This window comes from Helianthus annuus, chromosome 1 (assembly GCF_002127325.2).
Source record: "Helianthus annuus cultivar XRQ/B chromosome 1, HanXRQr2.0-SUNRISE, whole genome shotgun sequence".
Taxonomy (NCBI): domain Eukaryota; kingdom Viridiplantae; phylum Streptophyta; class Magnoliopsida; order Asterales; family Asteraceae; genus Helianthus; species Helianthus annuus.
The window spans coordinates 91,355,641-91,376,646 of NC_035433.2; the positions used below are offsets into that span (position 1 = coordinate 91,355,641).

At 37.2% G+C, this 21,006-nt stretch overlaps 3 protein-coding genes across 3 annotated transcripts; 1 reads left to right on the forward strand and 2 right to left on the reverse strand.

Moving 5' to 3' along the window:
• Positions 1-6,406: 6,406 nt before the first annotated feature.
• Positions 6,407-8,253, reverse strand: LOC110935409 (putative pentatricopeptide repeat-containing protein At1g12700, mitochondrial). The gene has a single exon (XM_022177795.2). It carries the CDS (start codon positions 8,219-8,221, stop codon positions 6,407-6,409), a length of 1,815 nt encoding a protein of 604 aa, XP_022033487.2. The 5' UTR covers positions 8,222-8,253.
• Positions 8,254-8,935: 682 nt separating this feature from the next.
• On the forward strand, positions 8,936-9,715 carry LOC110935408. Its single transcript, XM_022177794.1, has one exon. The coding sequence runs from the start codon at positions 8,936-8,938 to the stop codon at positions 9,713-9,715; it is 780 nt and encodes a 259-aa protein (XP_022033486.1).
• Positions 9,716-11,982: 2,267 nt separating this feature from the next.
• On the reverse strand, positions 11,983-19,909 carry LOC118479856 (exopolyphosphatase PRUNE1-like). Its single transcript, XM_035974662.1, has 10 exons — positions 19,653-19,909; positions 18,100-18,619; positions 17,807-17,991; positions 17,625-17,705; positions 16,274-16,315; positions 16,162-16,206; positions 15,528-15,614; positions 14,947-15,073; positions 14,744-14,824; positions 11,983-12,309 (listed from the first exon to the last, which is right to left on the reverse strand). The coding sequence occupies exons 1-10, from the start codon at positions 19,824-19,826 to the stop codon at positions 12,284-12,286; spliced, it is 1,368 nt and encodes a 455-aa protein (XP_035830555.1). The 5' UTR covers positions 19,827-19,909; the 3' UTR covers positions 11,983-12,283.
• Between the last annotated feature and the right edge of the window lie 1,097 nt (positions 19,910-21,006).

The window sequence follows — 21,006 nt, forward strand, 5'->3', positions numbered from 1 at the left end:
GGTACGAACAACATCATTCCATATAACTACCGGTTTATCTAATAATAGATAAACTGAATGAACAGTAAATTTGTTTTAAAGGTTTTTTATATATGTTATTTAGTGATTTTTTACATGTGTTATATGGTTCTTTTATATATTTTATGTAACTTGCGTTTGGTTTTTATCGATGTAATTCACGTGTCAGTATTTTTTAATCATATCAAGATTTTTTTTCTGTATGGGTTGCTGTAACGAGTGTAGGTGACGTAACAAAACAAACCGATACCGATCAAATTTCCGCAGTGTTGGTATATTTTTGGTCATATCATGATTTTTTTCTCTTTTGGTTGCTATAACAAGTGTCAGTACCGTAATTAAACGAACTGATACCCACCCACCGCGCAACGCGCGGATTTAGTAACACTAGTTAATATATGATAAAATCAAAACTGAATGAACAGTTCATTCAGTTTTGATTTTTTAGTCATTTTTTAATTCTTTATTTATTATGTGATTTTTTTATATTGGGACGAGGGTTGGGCCGTGGTTTGGATACAAATGCCCAAGTCACCACCCTGGGTGGGTTTGAGTTTCGGCGTGGCTCCTTGGGCGGGAGTTTCTGCCTGAGCGTTGGGCATGCCTAGCGGTCCTCCGTGGCCGGCACTCATTGGTTGGGTTGGCTAGGCCATAGCGGCTAGGTTTAAATTTTAAAAAATAACCGTTTGGCGCTAGGTCCTCCGTGGCAGGCTCTCATTGGCTTGGTTGGCTAGGCCATAGCGGCTACGTTTAAATTAAAAAATAACCATTTGGCTTCAGCCCGGGCGTTGGGCATGCCTAGCGTTCCTCCGTGGCCGGCTCTTATTGGCTGGGTTGGCTAGGCCATAACGGCTAGGTTTAAATTTTAAAAAATAACCGTTTGGCGCTAGGTCCTCCGTGGCCGGCTCTCATTGGCTTGGTTGGCTAGGCCATAGCGGCTAGGTTTAAATTTTAAAAAATAACCGTTTGGCTTATATTGGGGCGAGGGTTGGGCCGTGGTTTGGGTACAAATGACCAAGTCACCACCCCGGGTGGGTTTGGGTTTCGACGTGGCCCCTTGAGCGGAGTTTCAGCCCGGGCGTTGGGCATTCCTAGCGGTCCTCCGTGGCTGGCTCTCATTGGCTGGGTTGGCTAGGCCATAGCGGCTAGGTTTAAATTTTAAAAAATAACTGTTTAGCGCTAGGTCCTCCGTGGTCGGCTCTCATTGGCTTGGTTGGCTAGGCCATAGCGGCTAGGTTTAGATTTTAAAAAAATAACCATTTGGCTTCAGCCCGGGCGTTGGGCATGCCTAGCGGTCCTCTGTGGCCGGCTCTCATTGGCTGGGTTGGCTAGGCCGTAGCGGCTAGGTTTAAATTTTAAAAAATAATTGTTTGACCAAGCCAAACGGTTCACCCAAGTCACTATAAAACCCTCCAACCCCACCGCTTGTCCACATCGCTACCCCAACCCTTCGCTCCACCTACCCGAACCAACTACCCACACTTGATACCGGCACAACGCGATGAAGGGCAGCCAACCCGGTGAGACCCGTTACTGGCCGGAAGCTTTCGCTAGCTATCGGCACAACGTGGGGAACGACCGGCACAGTTTAAACGCGTGCTAATACAAGTGGCGCGAGCTACGACTGAAGCTCGACCGTTTTAAAGCCTACTACGATAGCGTCCCGGGTGGTGATATAAGTCACGAAAACCGGGTGGCAGTGGCCAACATCGAGTTCCAGTGCAAGGAGCGGAATCCGTTTGACAAATTCGCCCTGTTCGAAATCTACCTAACGCTTTAGGCTTTTTTTTTCTTAACCGACCCAACACGTCACTCACCAGCGGGGAGGCTTGAAGTCCACGTGTCAACCCATGCCTCAAACATGAATCCTGTAATTTTTACTGTGATTAAGTGGTGAAACAAGAGTTAGAGTCTACGTTCAGTCTTTGCAAGAAGTGAAACAGTTAAAAGAAGAGTTGCAGGATGATGTCGGTCAAAAACACCAATGCCTTTCGCGCAACGCGCGTCATTGAAAAACACTAGTTCAAGTAATTAAAATACTAAGCCACGTGGACTCAAAGAATGAATATATACATGTTGGAATTTTGATTCTTGGGTATTAGTAGATTTGAAGGAGTAGATGTTTAGAAACATGGAAATGAATAATGCTTCCATCCTTGGGGATTGTTTGATATGTGGCAGTCCAGTCATATCCACCTTTGGGTTATTGGATTTTATCACTCTCAACTATGTGGTGGTCCATTCGCAAAGATAAAACCTATAAACATCTTGGGAGGGGAGGTATTGGGTTCAGATCTCACAGACGACAGGAGTCAAACACTAAGAAATGTTCACCTGCGGAGTCAGAGTGACACAACACACAAAGTGTTAAGTTAGGAGTGGTGGAAGTCAAAGTGATAGTTGGGAGTGGCAGCGGTCAATATCATATAGTTAGGAGTGATAAAAGCTAATAACCATTTCTTATTTGTTTTTTTAGTAACGAGGGCATTTTGTCTTTTTCACAAAAGAAATAAGTTAACAGGCGGTGTTAGTCAACTATATTCAAATTTGTAAAATTAAAAAGAGTAAATTACAAAAAAATCGTCTTTTATCTATGTCACTTGTTGCAAACTATGTTCTTTATCTTCAATAATTACAGAAAACGCACTCGATGTTTGCAAACCCTTGCAAGTTATGTCCTTTAGCCCTAACTCAGTTAATTTTTTGTGGTTAAATCTGACCAAATGGACCCCACATGAGGGTATTTTTGTCATTTTACTCTCACGTGAGGTTCATTTGGTCAGATTTAACCACAAAATACCCTCATGTGGGTTCCATTTGTTCAGATTTAACCACAAAAATTAACTGAGTTACGGCTAAAGAACATAACTTGCAAGGGTTTGCAAACACCGAGTATGTTTTCTGTAATTATTGAAGACAAAGGACATAGTTTGCAAATTGCAATAACTGACATACATAAAGTACGAATTTTGTAATTTACTCAATTAAAAACATAGGAACATAAAGGGTAAATTTAGGGATTCAATTCAAGTAATTAAAATACTAAGCCACGTGGACTCAAAGAATGAATATATACATGTTGGAATTTTGATACTTGGGTATTAGTAGATTTGAAGGAGTAGATGTTTAGAAACATGGAAATGAATAATGCTTTCATCCTTGGGGATTGTTTGATATGTGACAGTCCAGTCATATCCATCTTTGGGCATTGTTCGACGTGACACTCCAATAATTACTCAATTAGTGGAGAGTTCAAATGAGAAGAATTAAAAATTAAGAATAAAAAGAATAAAGGATACAAAGGTAATTTGAACAAATCATTTAATGATTCTTTTATGTGTTTTTGTTATTCAAATTAATGAATCTAATAAATGTGCCTATCTTATAAAATAGTCATGCATCTTACACAATAAAAACAATCATGCACATGATCTTATATTTTCAACGTTTCCTACACCATTAAAACAATATTTTGGTGTAGGATACAAAATGTGTAGGACTCAAACACTTTTAAATAATTTTACGACTCATAATAAAATATGTGTAGGACACATAATTTTTAAATAATTTTGTCACTTCTAATATGCTTAGATTTTAGTTGGTTTACTTTTCCAATTAAAAGGATTCATATTAGACCATGAAACAAATATAGCATCGCTGCTGCTACTACTATTATTATTATTATTATTATTATTATTATTATTATTATTATTATTATTATTATTATTATTATTATTATTATTATTATTATAGATTACTAAAGGAAATGAAATAAATAGTGATTTTAATATTATAATAATATATAATTTTTTAATACTTTTATTATTTTAATAATATAATAACAGTTATTTTCTTTATTTTTTAACTTTAATCTCTTTTTTCATATCAGGGGTTGGGATAAACTTGGTGTCAACCGGTATCGAACCAGTATTGGTATCGAAAATGTCGGGACGGTCCTGTTCGGTATCAGTACATGAAGGTAAAATCCGGCACTAATACAGAAAACATCAAAAGTTGGTGCCGAATTGATATTGGAAATCTTTTGGTTCGGGAAATTCAGTACTGCTACCCGGTACCATTTGCTCATCCCTGATCACGGGTACCGTACGAACAACGGTATCGTACAACCTTTTTTTTGTTGATTTTATTCAACTTTTAATTTTTTCTTTTTTTAGTTTCAGGAGTAGGGATGAGCTCGGTGCCAACCGATACAGAATCGGTACTGATACCGAAAATACCGATTACGGTACCGGTATATGAAGGTAAAAAACGGTAGTGAACCGGTACCAGGAATGCCAAAAGTCGGTACCGAATTGGTACTTAAGATCTTTTGGTTCGGCAAATTTGGTACCGGTACCCAGAACAATTTGCTCATCTCTGACCACGGATTTCATACGAACAACATCGTTACCATACAACTTTTTTGGTTGATTTTCTTTCGGTTATCTTTTAGTGTTTTTTTCTACATTTTTTTATTCTTGTCAGCAGTTCCGTTCGCAACACGCTTGTAGTGATTTCAAAACACATGTAAACACAGACTAAATAACAAAAGAAATTCGCCGCAACGCGGTGAACTTCTTTAAACCTGGTTGGGTCATGAAATAAACTTAAGATCATCACATCTTTAGTATCATATTTGATATTTTAGTACTAGTTAGGATTACCATGATATCTGCTAGTGCTAACTTGTGTTACAACTTAACTACAAATCCTTTGGTTTCATTTTGCTAATCCATATACATTGAAAATATGTCGATAACACCAGATATATCAACAACATATGGTATCAAGGTACAACTTGTTTATAAACATCAAAACAAACAGTTCAAATAGAGAGCTGGAAACTTCTAAATTCAGAAAAAAAAATTGGAATTATTATACATCCCTTATTCATTCATGAGATAATCCGAGGTTTCAAGGAATGCTCACCGATTGAATTCAAAAAATATCACCCTATTGCAGAAGCCACTACTTACAGACTAGCAATCCTAGTTTGAGTTATGATCAAGCTATGATATCCACATTGTTACATAAAAACGGAACTAGCATATATAACTGATAAACTGTGAAACACCATGTATCAAGAAACAAAAACTAAAACATAAAGAAGATCTTGCAGCCAGCTTTCATATATTAGCAAAACTAGGTTAGAACCCCGTGTATTACACGGGTTGAATAAATGTAATTTTATATATTAAATAATAAAAAAAATTATATCTTTGAGAACCCCGTGTATTGTACGGGTTGAGTAAATTTAATTTTATATATTAAATAATAAAAAAAAGTTATATTTTTAAGAACCTCATGTGTTATACGGGTTGAGCACATGTAATTTTATATACCACACAATAAAAAGTTATATCTTTATAAACCCTATGTATTATATGGATTGAATAAATCTAATTTTATATACTACATAATAAAAAAGTTATATTTTTTAAAAACCCCGTGTATTACACAAGTTGCATAAATATAATTTTGTGTAGTAGCATCTTTAAAAAAACTAACGGATATACTCGATATACGATGGATGGGGTGATTGCGGTGGCGGTCCTTATAAATGTCACGTAAACATAGTGATTACCATATTTGAGTTGAGAATTGAACACGGAAATAAAAGTATAGAACCAATAAACATTGATTAATATTTATGTTTACCCCTTATAAACATTTTTGAAATAGGTTCTATCCTTAACTACTTTAGTTTAATAAAATAAATAAATCATTTACATTTTATTAATTTATATTGAAGGGATTATTCCAAACGTTATGTGATGTGTTAGTCATATGAAAACGCACGTTTTGACGTGTCCGATTGAACTCAATATATCCTATAGTTGCATTGCGATTGGATCAAAAAGTAACGTTTATATCGTACAATCATAACGTATTGTACGCGACCGACTAACTCAAATTTATATTGTCAAGGCAAAAACTCTTGAGGGGGTCAAAGTGGCATTTACAAAGTTCATAAAAAGTTAAGTGGTTAAAAATTGCATTTCCTGAACTTAAGGGCTTAGAAAAGGGTAAAGATAAAATTTGACAAAGTTTTGGGGTAAGAAAGGAAACTCTAACAAAGTTATAAATAACATAAAATATTATATTATCTCCTATACAAATTATTTAAATTTATTTTTATAATTATTTTTTAATTGATATTAATTATCTATAAAAATAGATGGCTTCAATGAATGACATGTATCCTTTTATTGGTTTCTTTTATTATATAGTATAGATATCATAAAAATACAACAAACACAAATGCCTAAGCGTTGTGAATTCATTAAATGGACAATGTCTAGAGACCAAACACATGAAATCAAATGTGAACCAAACACATGAAGACCAAATGGAATTTGGTAGAGATTTCCAAATTACTATTTAAGTTTCACTCCCAGTCGCACAAGCTAGGGTCGTCTATTAATTCTTTTGGCACAAGCTTACCTAACAGCTTAAGCACACTTCTATCTAGTAAACCAGCTGCGATATGATCTATAAATAACGATAAAGTCGAAGCATCAAGTGAGTAACCTCTATCATCCATTTCCTGTAAAAGCATCACCACATCATCATAGTGTTGGTTCTTTAGACATCCTTGGAGAAAAATACAGTAAGTAACATTATTTGGTGGGCAGCCACTCTCTTCCATTTTAAGAAACAACAACTTTGCTTCCCCCAATAGACCTTCGCGACAAAAAACACCAATCATCACATTATATGTCCTGACATCAGGTTGCAAGCCTTTATCTATTAATTCATGGAAAAAATTCCTTGCAATGTGAAATTTCCCACATTTTCCTGCCCCATCAATGAGGATAGTGTACACAACAATATCAGAATTAAGCTTGCTATCACCCATTAACTGGAACAAAGAGAGCGCATCTTCTACTAGATGGTTGTTGCAAAGACCGTCTAAAATTATTCGATAAGTGCATTGGTTTGGAATGAGGCCTTGTGCATGCATCTCATTGAAGAGTTTGCATGCATCTAAACAACGCCCAACCTGAAACAATCCTTGTATCATGGTGCTGTAAGTAACTACATCGGGTTTTAAACCTTTTCCGGACATTTCACGAAACATTTGCTCAGCCTTCTCAATATTCAGATTCTTGCAATACCCATTCAATAAACTACTGTAAGTAACAACATTAGGAACGAGACCTCTAAGTGTCATTGAATCAAAAATCTCCCTTGCTTTGATCATCTCACCTCGAAGACAGTAACCATCAATAAGTGAGCTGTACGTCACTATGTTTGGAACCTCACCTCTCTCAATCATGATGTTGATAACAGCCTCAGCTTCTTCTACTTTACCTTCCTTGCAAAATGCATCAACTAATGCAGTAAAGGTTTTCACATTTGGAGAAATCTTCTCATCCTCCATTTCTTTTAGCAGCTTTGAGGCCTCATTCCAACGACCTAACTTACAGAGACCACAGATTAAAGAAGTGTATGTGATGACATTTGGTAGAATACCTTTGTCATATACCATTTCTTTTAAGAGCTTCAAAGCATCATCAATCAGTTTATCTTTGGAAAGACTATCAATGATGGTGCTATATGTAACAATACTAGGCTGACAATTTTTTTGTTCCATTAGCCTGAGCAAAGCAAGTGCTGTAACGTTATTACCGAACTTGCAAAGCCCTTTAATCATTGTGCTGTACATAACAACATTAGGTTCACAAAGTTTTTGTTTGACGAGCTTCTTGAATAACATCTCTGCTTCAAGAATCTTATCTTCAAGGACGAGTCCATCTAAGAGTGCACTATATATAAACTCATTCGGTGCAATAGATCGTCTAAAGCAACAACCTAGGACTGCGAAACCATCTTTGGTGCGATACAACTGGCAACAACACTTGATTGCAATGCTCATAGAAAATTCATTAACAGGGACACCAAGGGAACACATTTGGTTGAAAAGATGAAGAGAGGTAGAAAAATGTTTCAATTTAGTAACAGCATTCAACAACTGAGTGAAGTGAACAACAGATGGAAGAGGGCGTCTCTGTGACATTTCATCGAACAGGTTGAGTGCATCATTCAAGTTGGTAATTTTATGAAACATAGATCGATCTGAGGAAACATCGGAATGCAAAGCTAAGTGGAAAGAAGAGAAAGGGGTTTCGGAATGAAGATGGAAGGAGGAGTTGGTGGTAAAATTACCTCGGAATTTGATGAAAGCTATGCGATTCATCATCTTCGGTAGGAGGAAACGGAGTCGAAGCAGCCTTCAACCTAGCTACGAAATTTCCATTTCTATAAAACTCAAAAATTGAGTCACACGCTCACATTCACATCTTTCATTTATCTTATTTTGCATTTTTCACTTTTCTCTTAAACTAATGGAATTTTCCCGCGAGTTTTGACATAATTAAGTTCGTGTCGGTTAATTTTACCATGGTTCGGTATGGTAGTGGCATTCGGTACTACAACCAAAAGATAATATTCCAAGTCGTAATATTCTAAAAATCGATATGTGCTTTACATTGATCTAAAACTATAAAACTAATATTTTTTCGAAAGATAGACACATGTCATACCCGACGATCACACAAATAACTCATTTTTAGTTTAACAATCACTATTTCTATGAAAAATTTTAAAGGATTTAAAAATATATTATCTTATATGCTAGAATATTACATGTGTTTGGAAACGAAATATTTTCTAATTTGTTTGCATGTGATGTAAAACCAATTTTTTTACCATTGAATTCTCCATATTTCTCACATGTGATGTAAAAAAAGAAATGTCATTAGATGACATTTTTATAAATACCTTTTAAAATGAGGGATGATTTATGTATTGTAGCTAAGCGCTTGGTATAGCTAAGCACTTGATCTTTTATACAAATATAATAGATAAATGGTCGAATGAGTGCCCGCTTCAACATATAGTTACTCCGCGTCAAATGGCTCGGTATGGGTTTTCAGTCAGGTCGAAAATTACAGAAGCGTTTATTGATGGTCAATGGGTATGGCCGGAAGATTGGAGGTGTGTGTACCCGACATTGTTCCAACTTCGGCCTCTTATGTTATCTGATATGCAAGATAGAGTTTTATGGATGAATTATGATGGCAAGCTTGTTCCGTTCACGTCAAAAGAAGTGTGGGATGCAATCCGGATCCGTGACCAGCCGAAACCTTGGTCGAAAGTTGTGTGGTCTTCGTTCAATATACCGAAACATTCGTTCATGTGTTGGCTTATCTTTAAAAATAAACTTTGGACTCAAGACCGGATTATGAGGTGGAATCACTCTGTTACGGGCTCTATGAATCTGATGTGCTGCTTGTTATGCTATTCTGGGTTAGAGACACATGAGCACTTGTTCTTCGAATGCCCATACTCGAAATCAGTATGGCATAAAGTGCGGCAGAAAGTAGACATGCATTCGGTTATAGAATCATGGGGGGATATCTCTGCTTGGCTGATTTCTAGAGCTAAATCGAAGTCAGTTTTTTCTGTTGCTAGTAGATTGGTGGTGGCGGCAGCAGCTTATGCCATTTGGAGTGAACGAAACTCTAGATTTTTTAGTAATCGCTTGAGACCTCCAGAGCAAATGGCGGCGGAGCTAATTATCAACACTGTCAGAACAAAGTTAATCTTTTTCAGGTACAAGCAAACTTCAAATGTTAAGCGATTTTTGGAAGAGTGGAAGATGGATAATGAAGACTTCTTGGATGAAGAGTGAAGACCAATGTTTTATTTGTTTTGGATGTAATTGGTTGTTTTGTTTGGTTGTTTCTTGTTTCACTCTTTAGTGGTATGCCACTAAGAGAACTAGGGGGTATTGTCAACCTTCTACTTGTTTGTTTTTGATATGTTATAAAATCACCGGGGTAATCCTTTACCCAAAAAATAATAACGTGTCATACTATACACCATAAAGGACAACACCGTTGTAAGTCGTATTCTTTATATCCATAAGTAAGGATTCATGATTCAAATATAGATATAGATGATTAAAAGTAATAAATTAGAATTATGAGTCATTTAAAAAAATCAAAAAATAATAAATTTCAAATATTAAATTTTCCCCTTTTTCTTTCATTTATACCGGAACCTTTGAATTCCTTAGATAGATGCCGATTCCTGTCTCGAAAAAGTGTTTTCTCCTCTTTGTCTTTGATTTCTTGTCTATCTTCTATAGGAGGCTCATATTCGATGCAATCAAAAACGATTTTTTCATTTCTGTATCCGCAATTCAATATAGTTGGATACATACCCTAAAAATCTGTCTCTCTTCCACTGATTTTCCCCTGAAATTTCAAATACTTGAACGATCGATTCTTTTTTTTTTTTTAGAATATTTAATCGTGATAAAAAAATGAAAAGTCTATATCGCTAGATTAATGGTTATGTTCTATAATATTTAACAGTTATTTGAAATTCTATATTCTATTCTTTAATATTGATATATTCATATTAATTATGAATAATATGAATAGCCAAGAATTCAAAATGGAGTGAGGGTTGGGGCGTGGTTTGGGTACAAATGCCCAAGTCACCACCCCGGGTGGGTTTGGGTTTCGGTGTGGCCCCTTGAGCGGGAGTTTCAGCCCGGGCGTTGGGCATGCCTAGCGGTCCTCCGTGGCCGGCTCTCATTGGCTGGGTTGGCTAGGCCTTAGCGGCTAGGTTTAAATTTTAAAAAATAACCGTTTTGCAAGTCACTATAAAACCCCCCAATCCCACCGCCTATCCACATCGCTACCCCAACCCTTCACTCCGCCTACCTGAACCCGCTACCCACACTTGATACCGGCACAACGCGATGAAGGGCCGCTAACCCGGTGAGACCCGTTGCTGGCCAGAAGCTTTCGCTAGCTACCGGCACAACGTGGGGAACGACCGGCACAATTTAAACTCTTTATTTATTATGTGATTTTTTTTTTTATATTGACCAATACCTTATATTTATTTATTAGACTATGAGGTATGGAGTGAGGGTTGGGGCGTGGTTTGGGTACAAATGCCCAAGTCACCACCCCGGGTGGGTTTGGGTTTCGGTGTGGCCCCTTGAGCGGGAGTTTCAGCCCGGGCGTTGGGCATGCCTAGCGATCCTCCGTGGCCGGCTCTCATTGGCTGGGTTGGCTAGGCCTTAGCGGCTAGGTTTAAATTTTAAAAAATAACCGTTTTGCAAGTCACTATAAAACCCCCCAATCCCACCGCCTATCCACATCGCTACCCCAACCCTTCACTCCGCCTACCTAAACCCGCTACCCACACTTGATACCGGCACAACGCGATGAAGGGCCGCTAACCCGGTGAGACCCGTTGCTGGCCAGAAGCTTTCGCTAGCTACCGGCACAACGTGGGGAACGACCGGCACAATTTAAACTCGTGCCAACACAAGTGGCGCGAGCTACGACCGAATCTCTACGGTTTTAAAGCCTACTACGATAGCAGCCCGGGTGGTGATATAAGTCACGAAAACCGGGTGGTGGTGGCCAACATCGAGTTCCGGGGCAAGGAGCGGAAGCCGTTTGACAAGCTCGCCCTGTTCGAAATCTACCTAACGCTTTAGGATTTTTTTTAATAACCGACCCAACACGTCACTCACCAGCGGGGAGGCTCGAAGTCCACGTGTCAACCCATGCCCCAAACATGAATCCTGTAATTTTTATAGTGATTAAGTGGTGAAACAAGAGTTAGGGTCTACGTTCAGTCTTTGCAAGAAGTGAAACAGTTAAAAGAAGAGTTGCAGGATGATGTCGGTCGAAAACATCAATGCCTTTCGCGCAACGCGCCTCATTGAAAAACACTAGTTTCATTAAAACTACACAGGCCTCTACCAATAGCAGTGCCAAACTAAAATAGCCGTCCCCGAGAATGATAAAAAACTTTTGGGTCTTGTTTGAGACAAAAAAATTGGATCCCCTCCCTGTAATCTAAACATCAAAGTTTTAATCAAAATCAGTACACAACCATACTTAAAGTTTAAACATCTAATTCTAAATCTAAACATCAAACGTTTTTATTTTCAAATTTCAAGCTTTCAAACATTCAAAACACACAATCAAACATTTAGAAGAAACCATTATTTATCAAGTAATGGCAATATGGCATCAAAGATAAAAATGTTACATTCCAATTCGTAATTCCATACCTGACTAGTGATTATGAAACAAGAATGCAATTATGTGAACCCTTAACTCCTTAGGGCTTAACCCTAGGTAGGTTGTTCAGACTTTCAAATTTTGTTGATGGATGTCGATGATCGTGAAACGTTGATGGATGTCGATGGTCGTTGAAACGATGGTTATTCAGATTTTGTATGTTGTTCCCCTAAAAAATTGAAACGTCGGTGAAAGGTGTCATATGATAGGGATAAATATGGTTTGTACCGGAAGCAACCCTGCTATAACATTAATTTCAAGATTCATTTTTTTTTTTTTTTGCGTGGTTTTGGAAAAAAAGCTACATTAAAGAAAAGAATATTATTCACAAAGTAAAAAAAAAACGATAAGAATATGTTTCTACAAGTGGGTATTTTTGTTAATTTTTTAGTAACTTACATAAACAGCCCCGTGCTTTGTCAAAAGGGTAAAATAGTCACTTTACACAAACTTCATAGATTTTTTAATAAAAGTTAGTCTTAGTGTTATGACCCAAACATGTGACAAATACATATCTCAAACATGCAACTTTTCAAAATTAGACCCCAAAAGTAGTGGTGCACAAAAAACCCGAATCCGGACTCGAACCCGGGAAAAAAACCCAGAACTGGGTATTATAAAAACCGGGTTTTCTATACCCGAACCTGAACCCGAACCCGACCCTACCCATAGGGTAGGGACCAGGTATTCATATTTGATCTAAAACCCGAACCCGGAACCGGGTTTTTTATACCTGGTTTATACCCGAAACCCGGTTTTTATAAATACCCGGAACCGGTTTTTATAAATACCCGGCACCGGGTTTTATAAATACCCGAACTGGGTTTTTTTATACCCGGTTATATGGCTACCCTCGAGTTTACGTGCTTATTTTTATGTATGTTTCGGCATAAATTCAAGTTTGTTTACGTTTTGACGCTCTTTTTAAATGGATCGTGCCAAATATAATACGTTATTGTGCTTATTTTTATTAATGTTTTTAGTGGGTCTACCGTCTACATTTGATCGATAAGCAACTACAAAAAAAAAATAAGTACGTTCAAATCATGTTAAAATAACCTACCTGCCTTGCGGGGAATCATGTTAAAAAAAATATGTTCAAATCATGTTAAAAAAATAGGCAACATCCACTAAAACATATAAGGGTGCACGTGGTGTAAGCATGGAGTCCATTCGGTGACCCCATTCACCTAAGGGGAACACCGCCGCCATCCCTTAGGTGAGTGGTTTAGGGCATGGTTGTAAAAGTCCCGCCTAGGCTCCGAGTACTCCCCGAGTACTCGCTACAAGGTAGGCTGCCGAGGCACGAGTACTCCTCTCCCAGGCAAATTACACCCCGAGTAATCTCCGCCTAAGCCGAGTACATCCCGAGTACTCCCGAATCCGACTAGGGAGCGCCTAGCGACTTTTGCAACCATGGTTTAGGGGAGTGAAATGGGTGGGGATTCACCGAAGAGAGGGGGAGGAGAGAGGGAGGAGAGAGGATGAGTGGACCAATGAGAAGTTTTCTTTCCTTTTTTTTTTTAATAAAAAACCAAGTTACCTAAGAGGGGAGTGCCGCTAGGGATGGGCTTTTTTTCCCAAATACCCGTACCCGTACTCGTACCGTACCCGTACCCGTACCGATTTTAGGTATTTGGTACATGTATCGGTACCCAGTTTTATTGATTTTGGTATTCGGTACTTTCGGTATTGGTACGGGTACGGGTACAGGTAAAAACGGGTACTGGTACCGAATTCTATGTATACCTTTAAAAGTTTTTTTATATTATGTTTTATTTCATATTATGATATTTATAGTGTACTTGTATTGATTTTACCTATATGGTACCCGTATCGTATTGGTACTCATACCAATTTTACCTATTTGGTACTCGTACTATATTGGTACTCATGTCAATTTTACCTATTTAGTACTCGTACAAATGCTCAAAAAGTAAATAAAAACAAAATGGTACCAAGCGGGTACTGTACCGAAAATACCCGTACCCGTACCCGTACCGTACCTTTATATTTGGTACGGTATTTGGTACCTAGTTTTGTTCAAATTTGGTACCGGTATTTTCGGTACTGGTACGGGTATAGGTACGGGTACTGTACCAATCCCATCCCTAAGTGCCGCCATCAATTTAGGGTGTTAGGGGAGTTTAAGAGGGGAGTTGACGTGGCACACGAGGATTGGTTTGGCGTAAGAGAGGGGACTCACCTCTTAGGTGAGCACCCCTTACACCCTAAAGAAGCATTAATATCCGGTGCGGGTTTTTTCCCAACCCGATGCATACCCGAACCCGGAAATAGGGTATTATAATACCCGGGTTTTATAAAACCCGACCCGAACCCTACCCAAACCCGGGTATATAGGGTATACATTTTTGGTAGAAAACCCGGACCCGACCCGGTTTTTAAAAAAAACCCGATTTTGTAAAACCCGATTCTACCCGAACCCGATTCCATACCCGGAACCGGTTTTTAAAAAACCCGATTTGTGCACCACTACCCAAAAGTGTTACTTTTGCTAAACAACAATGACTATTTGTGTAATTAACTTGAAGAAGTTTAGAAAAAAATATTTAAAAAAAAAAAAGATAAGAATATATTCCCACCAGCTGTTGACCACTTTCTGAAGTCTTTTTGCAAGATTTGTCCAACACTAAACTGGGATACATCGTGCATTTTAGATCTCACTGAAAATATGAGACAATAGCATTAGAAGCAGTCCTCACTATTGTAAAAAAAAAAAAAAAAACAAAAATAAACGTAAATGGAAAAAAAGAAACTTATAATAATGTTAATATAATAAGCTTACGAATCTGGTAAAGCCCACTGCATCCAAATCGGCCAGCCCCGTTAAGTAATAATGTTGACATGTATCTATCTACAGAAGTACACCGGGGACTAGTCAAATTTTCAGTATCCAAGAGGATACCTGCTAGCTGCAACAACAAATACATAAATTAAATACTTCTTGAGCAGAACTTAAGTCATTGTTCATTCCTGTATGTTAGATCATCTGAATATTAAATATATTTGGTGTTGTTCTCTGAAACTTCATTGATTTGATGTTTGCTCGCGAGATATCTTACGGTTTTGATTAGCAAGCCTTAATTATATAGAATTGTTAATTAGCATATACAATTGCATTACATTGAGTCATTGACCAACTTGTATAATTACTGTAGGTGAAATGAACATGGAACATATACTTAGACCAAGTAATCATACTTAAACCTATCCTATGATCAAGTTATCCCATTATCCAAATCTTTAATCTACAGATTATCTGCTTCTGATTATAACTCTTGAAGTTGCAATAGACCCTCAGAGAACATGCATCCAAACACTCCTAAAGACACTTTGAAAACATGCTCCTAATTATAGATTGCATACCAGAAGGCGAGAGAAACCCTTCCCTGCCAATATCCCGGGTGATACTGAAGCAAACTTCTCAGCAATAAAGGCACAACATGAGCAGTCCTGAATTGCCAAATATCATATTGTTTAAGATTTAAATTACATCAAATACTAAGCTTTTTGTCTCTTTATCCCTAGGGATAGGGGATAGAGGTACGGTGAAAACTACAACCCCCCCCCCCCCCCCCCCCCAGACCCTACCAATAGTCTTGCTATTTGTGGGATTTACCGGGTACGTTTGTTGCAAATACTTGAATTTATGAATTTTTTTAAAGACACCATTTAGAACTTGAATTTTAATAATAACATGTGTTGTGTTTATTCACCGGCTATTTTAATCATGCATCACCCATGTTAGAGGTGACAAACGGCTTAAAAGTCGCCATGAGCGTAACACAATGCATAAAATCTCCTAAATTGTTTTATTTAAAGTTTAGAATATCATTGTAATAGTACATTTTCATGCATTTATTGTTTAAGAAGTTCATGAAAAGACAAAAAGCATTTACGGGTCGGCCCGACCAACCTGACCCTTTGGCCCATACTTAAAAGTTACTCATTACCCACCCCTGCCATTTTACCACCTCTAGTTTACATGGAATATGGTCACCTGTTTGTCAACATTAGTATCATCTGAAGGATAAGCAAAACCACCCTATATAACAAATCAAAAAGTCATTAAAGAACTTCAAAAACATACGAATGATCAAGTAGAATCAAACCTTTTGGATATTGAATACTTCTATTACAGAATCCTTCAGTGCCTGTTACAAGAAGACACAAGTAGGCATCGCTTCAATCTACGATTTCATAATTCATAGAGGGGGTGGGTTGGATAAAAGGGTATCGATAGCGATGAAATAGCACCCGCTATTTCGTGTTTAGCGATAAGGTAGTTAAAAATTTAAGAAACAAAAAATAGCTATCTATAAAAAAATTATATATATAATGTTAATTTTATACCTTTTTATGTATAAATTTAGAAGTTTAAGGACCAAATGTAAGCTAAGTGAAAATAGGGAGGTTAAATGTTAAAAATACATAAACTAATTTTACACTTTTATGTAATTTTTTACAAGTTTTAGGGACTAAGTGTAAACTAATGAAAGATGGTTAAATGTTAAAATCCATAAAGTTATTTTTTAGACTAAAACGCAAGAAAACGCAGCCGCTCTTCTTTCTCCTATTTTCCAGCAAGTTTCCGGCAGAAATTGCAGGTTTCCAGCCGGAATCCGCTACAATCATGCTATTCAGTCGCTAAATACAGATTGTGAGACCTTGGCGCTTCGCTACGAAGCGCGCGATAGCACACGCTATCTGCGCTATCAATAACTATGGGTTGAAACTGTTCATAGTTTAGTACAAACCTATGTTGTGTTGACTTGCAAACATTTTATCGCCCATCTAATTTTTTTTAATTAACAATAAGGGGGTGTTTGGGATTCCTTCTCAAAAACAACTTATTAACTTACATAAGTTATAAGTTACAAATACTAACTTCTCAACACACAAAAACAACTTAAGTAAGTTAACCCAAACGCTATAAAAACAACCTATTAACTTTTATAAGTCAATAAGTTATAAGTTGCCAATGATCCGCAGACCAATTGATTTGGAGGAGGTGGGAAGGTTTACCCACTTATGTGGGGTTCTTGCCCAGGAGGTCTCGGGTTCAAACTGGCAATAATATGCCAACCGCGGGATTCCTACTCGTGACCTGGGTGATCAAAGGCCAAAGGCCTAACCAGGTGATCTAGCCGTTCAAAAAAAAAAAAAGTTTTAAGTTGCTCCAAAATAAGCTAACCCAAACATCCTCTAAATGTGACATAGTTATGGCTTATTATCATTAACATAGTGGTCCTGCAATAATATAAAAATATTTAAATAAACGATTTATGGGGTTGTACTAGTGTGCACAACCTTCAACCCATGACATGTTTCCCTTTCGGCTACTCAGCCCTCAAAAAATCCATTTGAGGTACAAACAGGGCCCAAATTGAACCATTTACAAGTGAATGTGTCGAAATTGCGAACTCTATGAATGAATGAATGATAATGGAAATGAAGTTTTACCTCGTATTTCTCTTGAAGCTTATCAGCATTCAGTAAAACAATTTTAAGACTTCCAAATAGATCATAATATGAAAGATCAACCTGCTCATTTAATTAAAACAAAAGACCCCCAATATCAAGAATTATGAGAACAACTGTAATATTCACAAAGATTCTTAATTAACTAAAGTAATAAACATTACCTCATCGATGAACAGAAGTGACGACCGATCAATGTTACAAGAACTAAGTAGCCATTCCAGCTCACCATGAGAGTTGATGTCTGTCCTCTTGAGGTTGATAACAGGCACAGTACAAAACTGAAAGGTCTCGTCTGTTTGGTGCAAGTAGAAGGAATACATGATATGTGAAATAAAAGATCCGCCATCTGCATATAATGCAACAATTTAATTTATTTATAATAATACTAAGGGGTCAACCTGACCTGACCTGACCCTTTTTGATCCATACTAATAATGTAAATACAGTGCATTACCTGAGATGGGTCCAAGGACAACACGCAAAAACTGTCCCGGAACACCCGTGTTAACAGAAGCCTTACTAGCTTTTAGATACCTATTTAGCTTCTGAATGCTTTGACAAGACTCAACAGCATCTATCTGTGGTGAACTACCATAATAGAAAGATGCTGCACATGGAGGAAGTGAAACTTGTTTCCTCTTATTGAAACTTTTAGACGATTTTTCTACATCGTGATTACTTTGAATATCATCTGCTTTCTGAGGAGAACTTACATCAGCACTTTCAGATAAAGATAGTCGAAAAGGCTCTTTTCTAATGTCTAATTGTGGTGAACCTTTAGCTGAACTGTTTGAAACAGTTTCTGAAATACCACTTGTATACTCCTTATGAACAATAGCTGATGACGAACGGGTAACTGTCTGCTTACCAGTCCTTCCCATAAAGTCAAATAGAGATTTCCTGTTGTTCATAGAGGCGTTCCCTCTTTTTAATCCTTCAAAAAAAGGATTCTCGCGAGCTCGGATGTATTTTCCCTGCTTAAGATTAACTTGATCAATTAATATATGCGCACAGAGATGACCATTTTAACTCATTTACTAATTAATTAGAGTGTCAGTCAGTTTGGTTATGCTTTATATCTAACAGGTTGAAGTCTCCCAAATTTTGTAAATTTAATGCAAACAACTTCCTAAATCATTTTTGGGGAAAGATGTTAAGGGCCAACCCATTCTCGACCAAGCCTTACAATAAAAGATTACATGTTTCGACCAATTAGTCAGCCTGGTTCTCGCTCATTTTGCAACCTCTAAAATGGCAAAGTAGCCACACTAACACATGAAGTCATGAACACTCTAAGAAAAGATCACCAAGGGCGGCAAACATGGTCCCAAATACCATTGTTTGGGGGTCCAATTTGGATATTTTTTATACATTTCTAGCATGTTAATGATTGCATTTTATTAGAAAGGGCTGCTTCACGAGCCAGCTTCAGCTCGAGCTAGCTCGTGTTGGATAGTACTTTTTTTTTTCAAAATATGTATATTGATAGATGTATAACAAACACATAAAAGGCGGTTGAGAGTTTTTTTCCTAATAAACTTGAGGTAGCCAAACGCCAGCTCCCCTCGACCATTTATGAGCTGATTTTGAACGAGTATTTTTGAGCCAGTTTCAAAAGGCTATTTTAGTATACAAAATTCCATGAAATCAAGAGATTCCATCAATCACAGGTAGGAACATGGGCACAGCTTAAGTAGGGTGGGAGGGGGCGGCCGACCCCCGAACTTTTCGCTCAGTAGTGGAGAGTATGTAGTTTTCGTATAGAAATTTTTGGGTATATACGTTTTTGACCCCGCGATTTTATAGAAATTTTTAGGTCCGGTCAGAAATCTCAAGCTTCGCCGAAACTTCACATAACCTTAACTTTGTAAAGAAGCAACTTTATAGGTAGAAGAAATAGTGATAATAAATTAGGAATTCCCATGATTGATGAGCAGCATCAACAAGAAAAAGAAAAGCACATAAGTGGGATGAGTATAGAAGAAAGGAAAGGAAAGGAAAGGTTACCTGTTGGTCTTGAAGCGATGGAGAACCCATGGGGAGAAACAGAGTATCCAATTTGTGGTTGAAACCGCATAGTGAAAGAAATAAAAGAAGAAGACAAGACAAGAAGATGAGACGTTGGCATCTTCCTTCCTTGTAGAATCCGCCATTATTAGTAAGTAAACTACAAACCCCCATGATTTTTTTTATTCCTTCTTCTTCTGGGTTTCGTCATCAAGAAATGAGAAACCGCACAGCAAGTTGGATCAGCCGTTTTGCTGTTTGAATAGATTTTTTTAAAATTTCCTATTCGTTTTATTATAATGGAGGAAACAACAAGACTTTTTAGCTTTCCCTCCTAAAATCTTTAATTTCTTTTACCAACACAAAATTACATTATATTTTTCATCCCCCTCCCTCCCTTTCTTTTTTAACTTTCAAACACAAAAATATTATAAGATACTCTGGTTGAATTAAATCATCTCTTTGTTCAGTAGTCCAAAAATATTTAATTAGATTTGGAAAACTGCATTTTTCCAAATATTGGTTAACTGCGTTATAGGGAACCACATCAAACTGCATCAAGCAAGCATCAGCCGTGTCAGTTGCAATGTTGCATCATGTGGTTAAAGTCTAAAAGTTATTTTATCACATGGTAAATATCGGTATAAATTCATGTTTATACGTAAAAAAAAGTTTCGAAAATGAACCGTGTCAGATATAATGCGTTCTCATGCTTATTTTTATGGATGTTTAAATTGGTCTACGTTTTGACATTTTAATGTACGTGTTGGTATAAATTCATGTTTGAATGCAAACTACATAAATTCACGTCTCGACAAAATTTTTTCTGAAACAAATCTGGTCAAATATAAAAAAGTTTTCATTTTTTTTTGCGTACGTCTTTAGTTGGTCTACGTTTTGACGTAATATGTGTTCAGAAACGAATCGAGTCAAATATAATAGGTTTTCATTCGACAATATAAATTCGAGTTATTGTAGGTTTCGACGTCGCTAAGTCTTGATACAAAGGTAAGGATGGTGTACTGGTTAGGGGAAACCGTCACTAAACAAACCAACTCTGGTTCGACTCCATTTCTTTTGTAACCGCAATGCTTTAGATAAGATAAATAAAAAAACGCGTTTTCATATGCTTTAGGTGATGTTGTTTTTTTGTTATGGAGTGGGGAAGATGAAGGGTAATTTTGTCATTTTACATCCATTTAACGGAGAAAACTAACGGACATCCACTCTAAGGACTATCCGAGTAACAAACTGTCAAATCACAGGGAGCACCGGTGTAATTTCCAAAAGTTTGGGACTATAGGTGTTAATTTGCAAAACCACAGGGACTATCCGTGCATTTTACTCTAATGTT

What these genes read in the sequence shown, in the direction of transcription:
- LOC118479856 (XM_035974662.1), bottom strand. Translation starts at nt 19,826, where the DNA reads ATGGGGGTTTGTAGTTTACTTACTAATAATGGCGGATTCTACAAGGAA. An exon ending in TGTCCTTGGACCCATCTCAG is followed by an intron (nt 17,992 to 18,099) that starts GTAATGCACTGT and finishes CATTATATGCAG; the next exon opens with ATGGCGGATCTTTTATTTCA. An exon ending in CACTTCTGTTCATCGATGAG is followed by an intron (nt 17,706 to 17,806) that starts GTAATGTTTATT and finishes TTAAATGAGCAG; the next exon opens with GTTGATCTTTCATATTATGA.
- LOC110935408 (XM_022177794.1), top strand. Translation starts at nt 8,936, where the DNA reads ATGGCTCGGTATGGGTTTTCAGTCAGGTCGAAAATTACAGAAGCGTTT.
- LOC110935409 (XM_022177795.2), bottom strand. Translation starts at nt 8,221, where the DNA reads ATGATGAATCGCATAGCTTTCATCAAATTCCGAGGTAATTTTACCACC.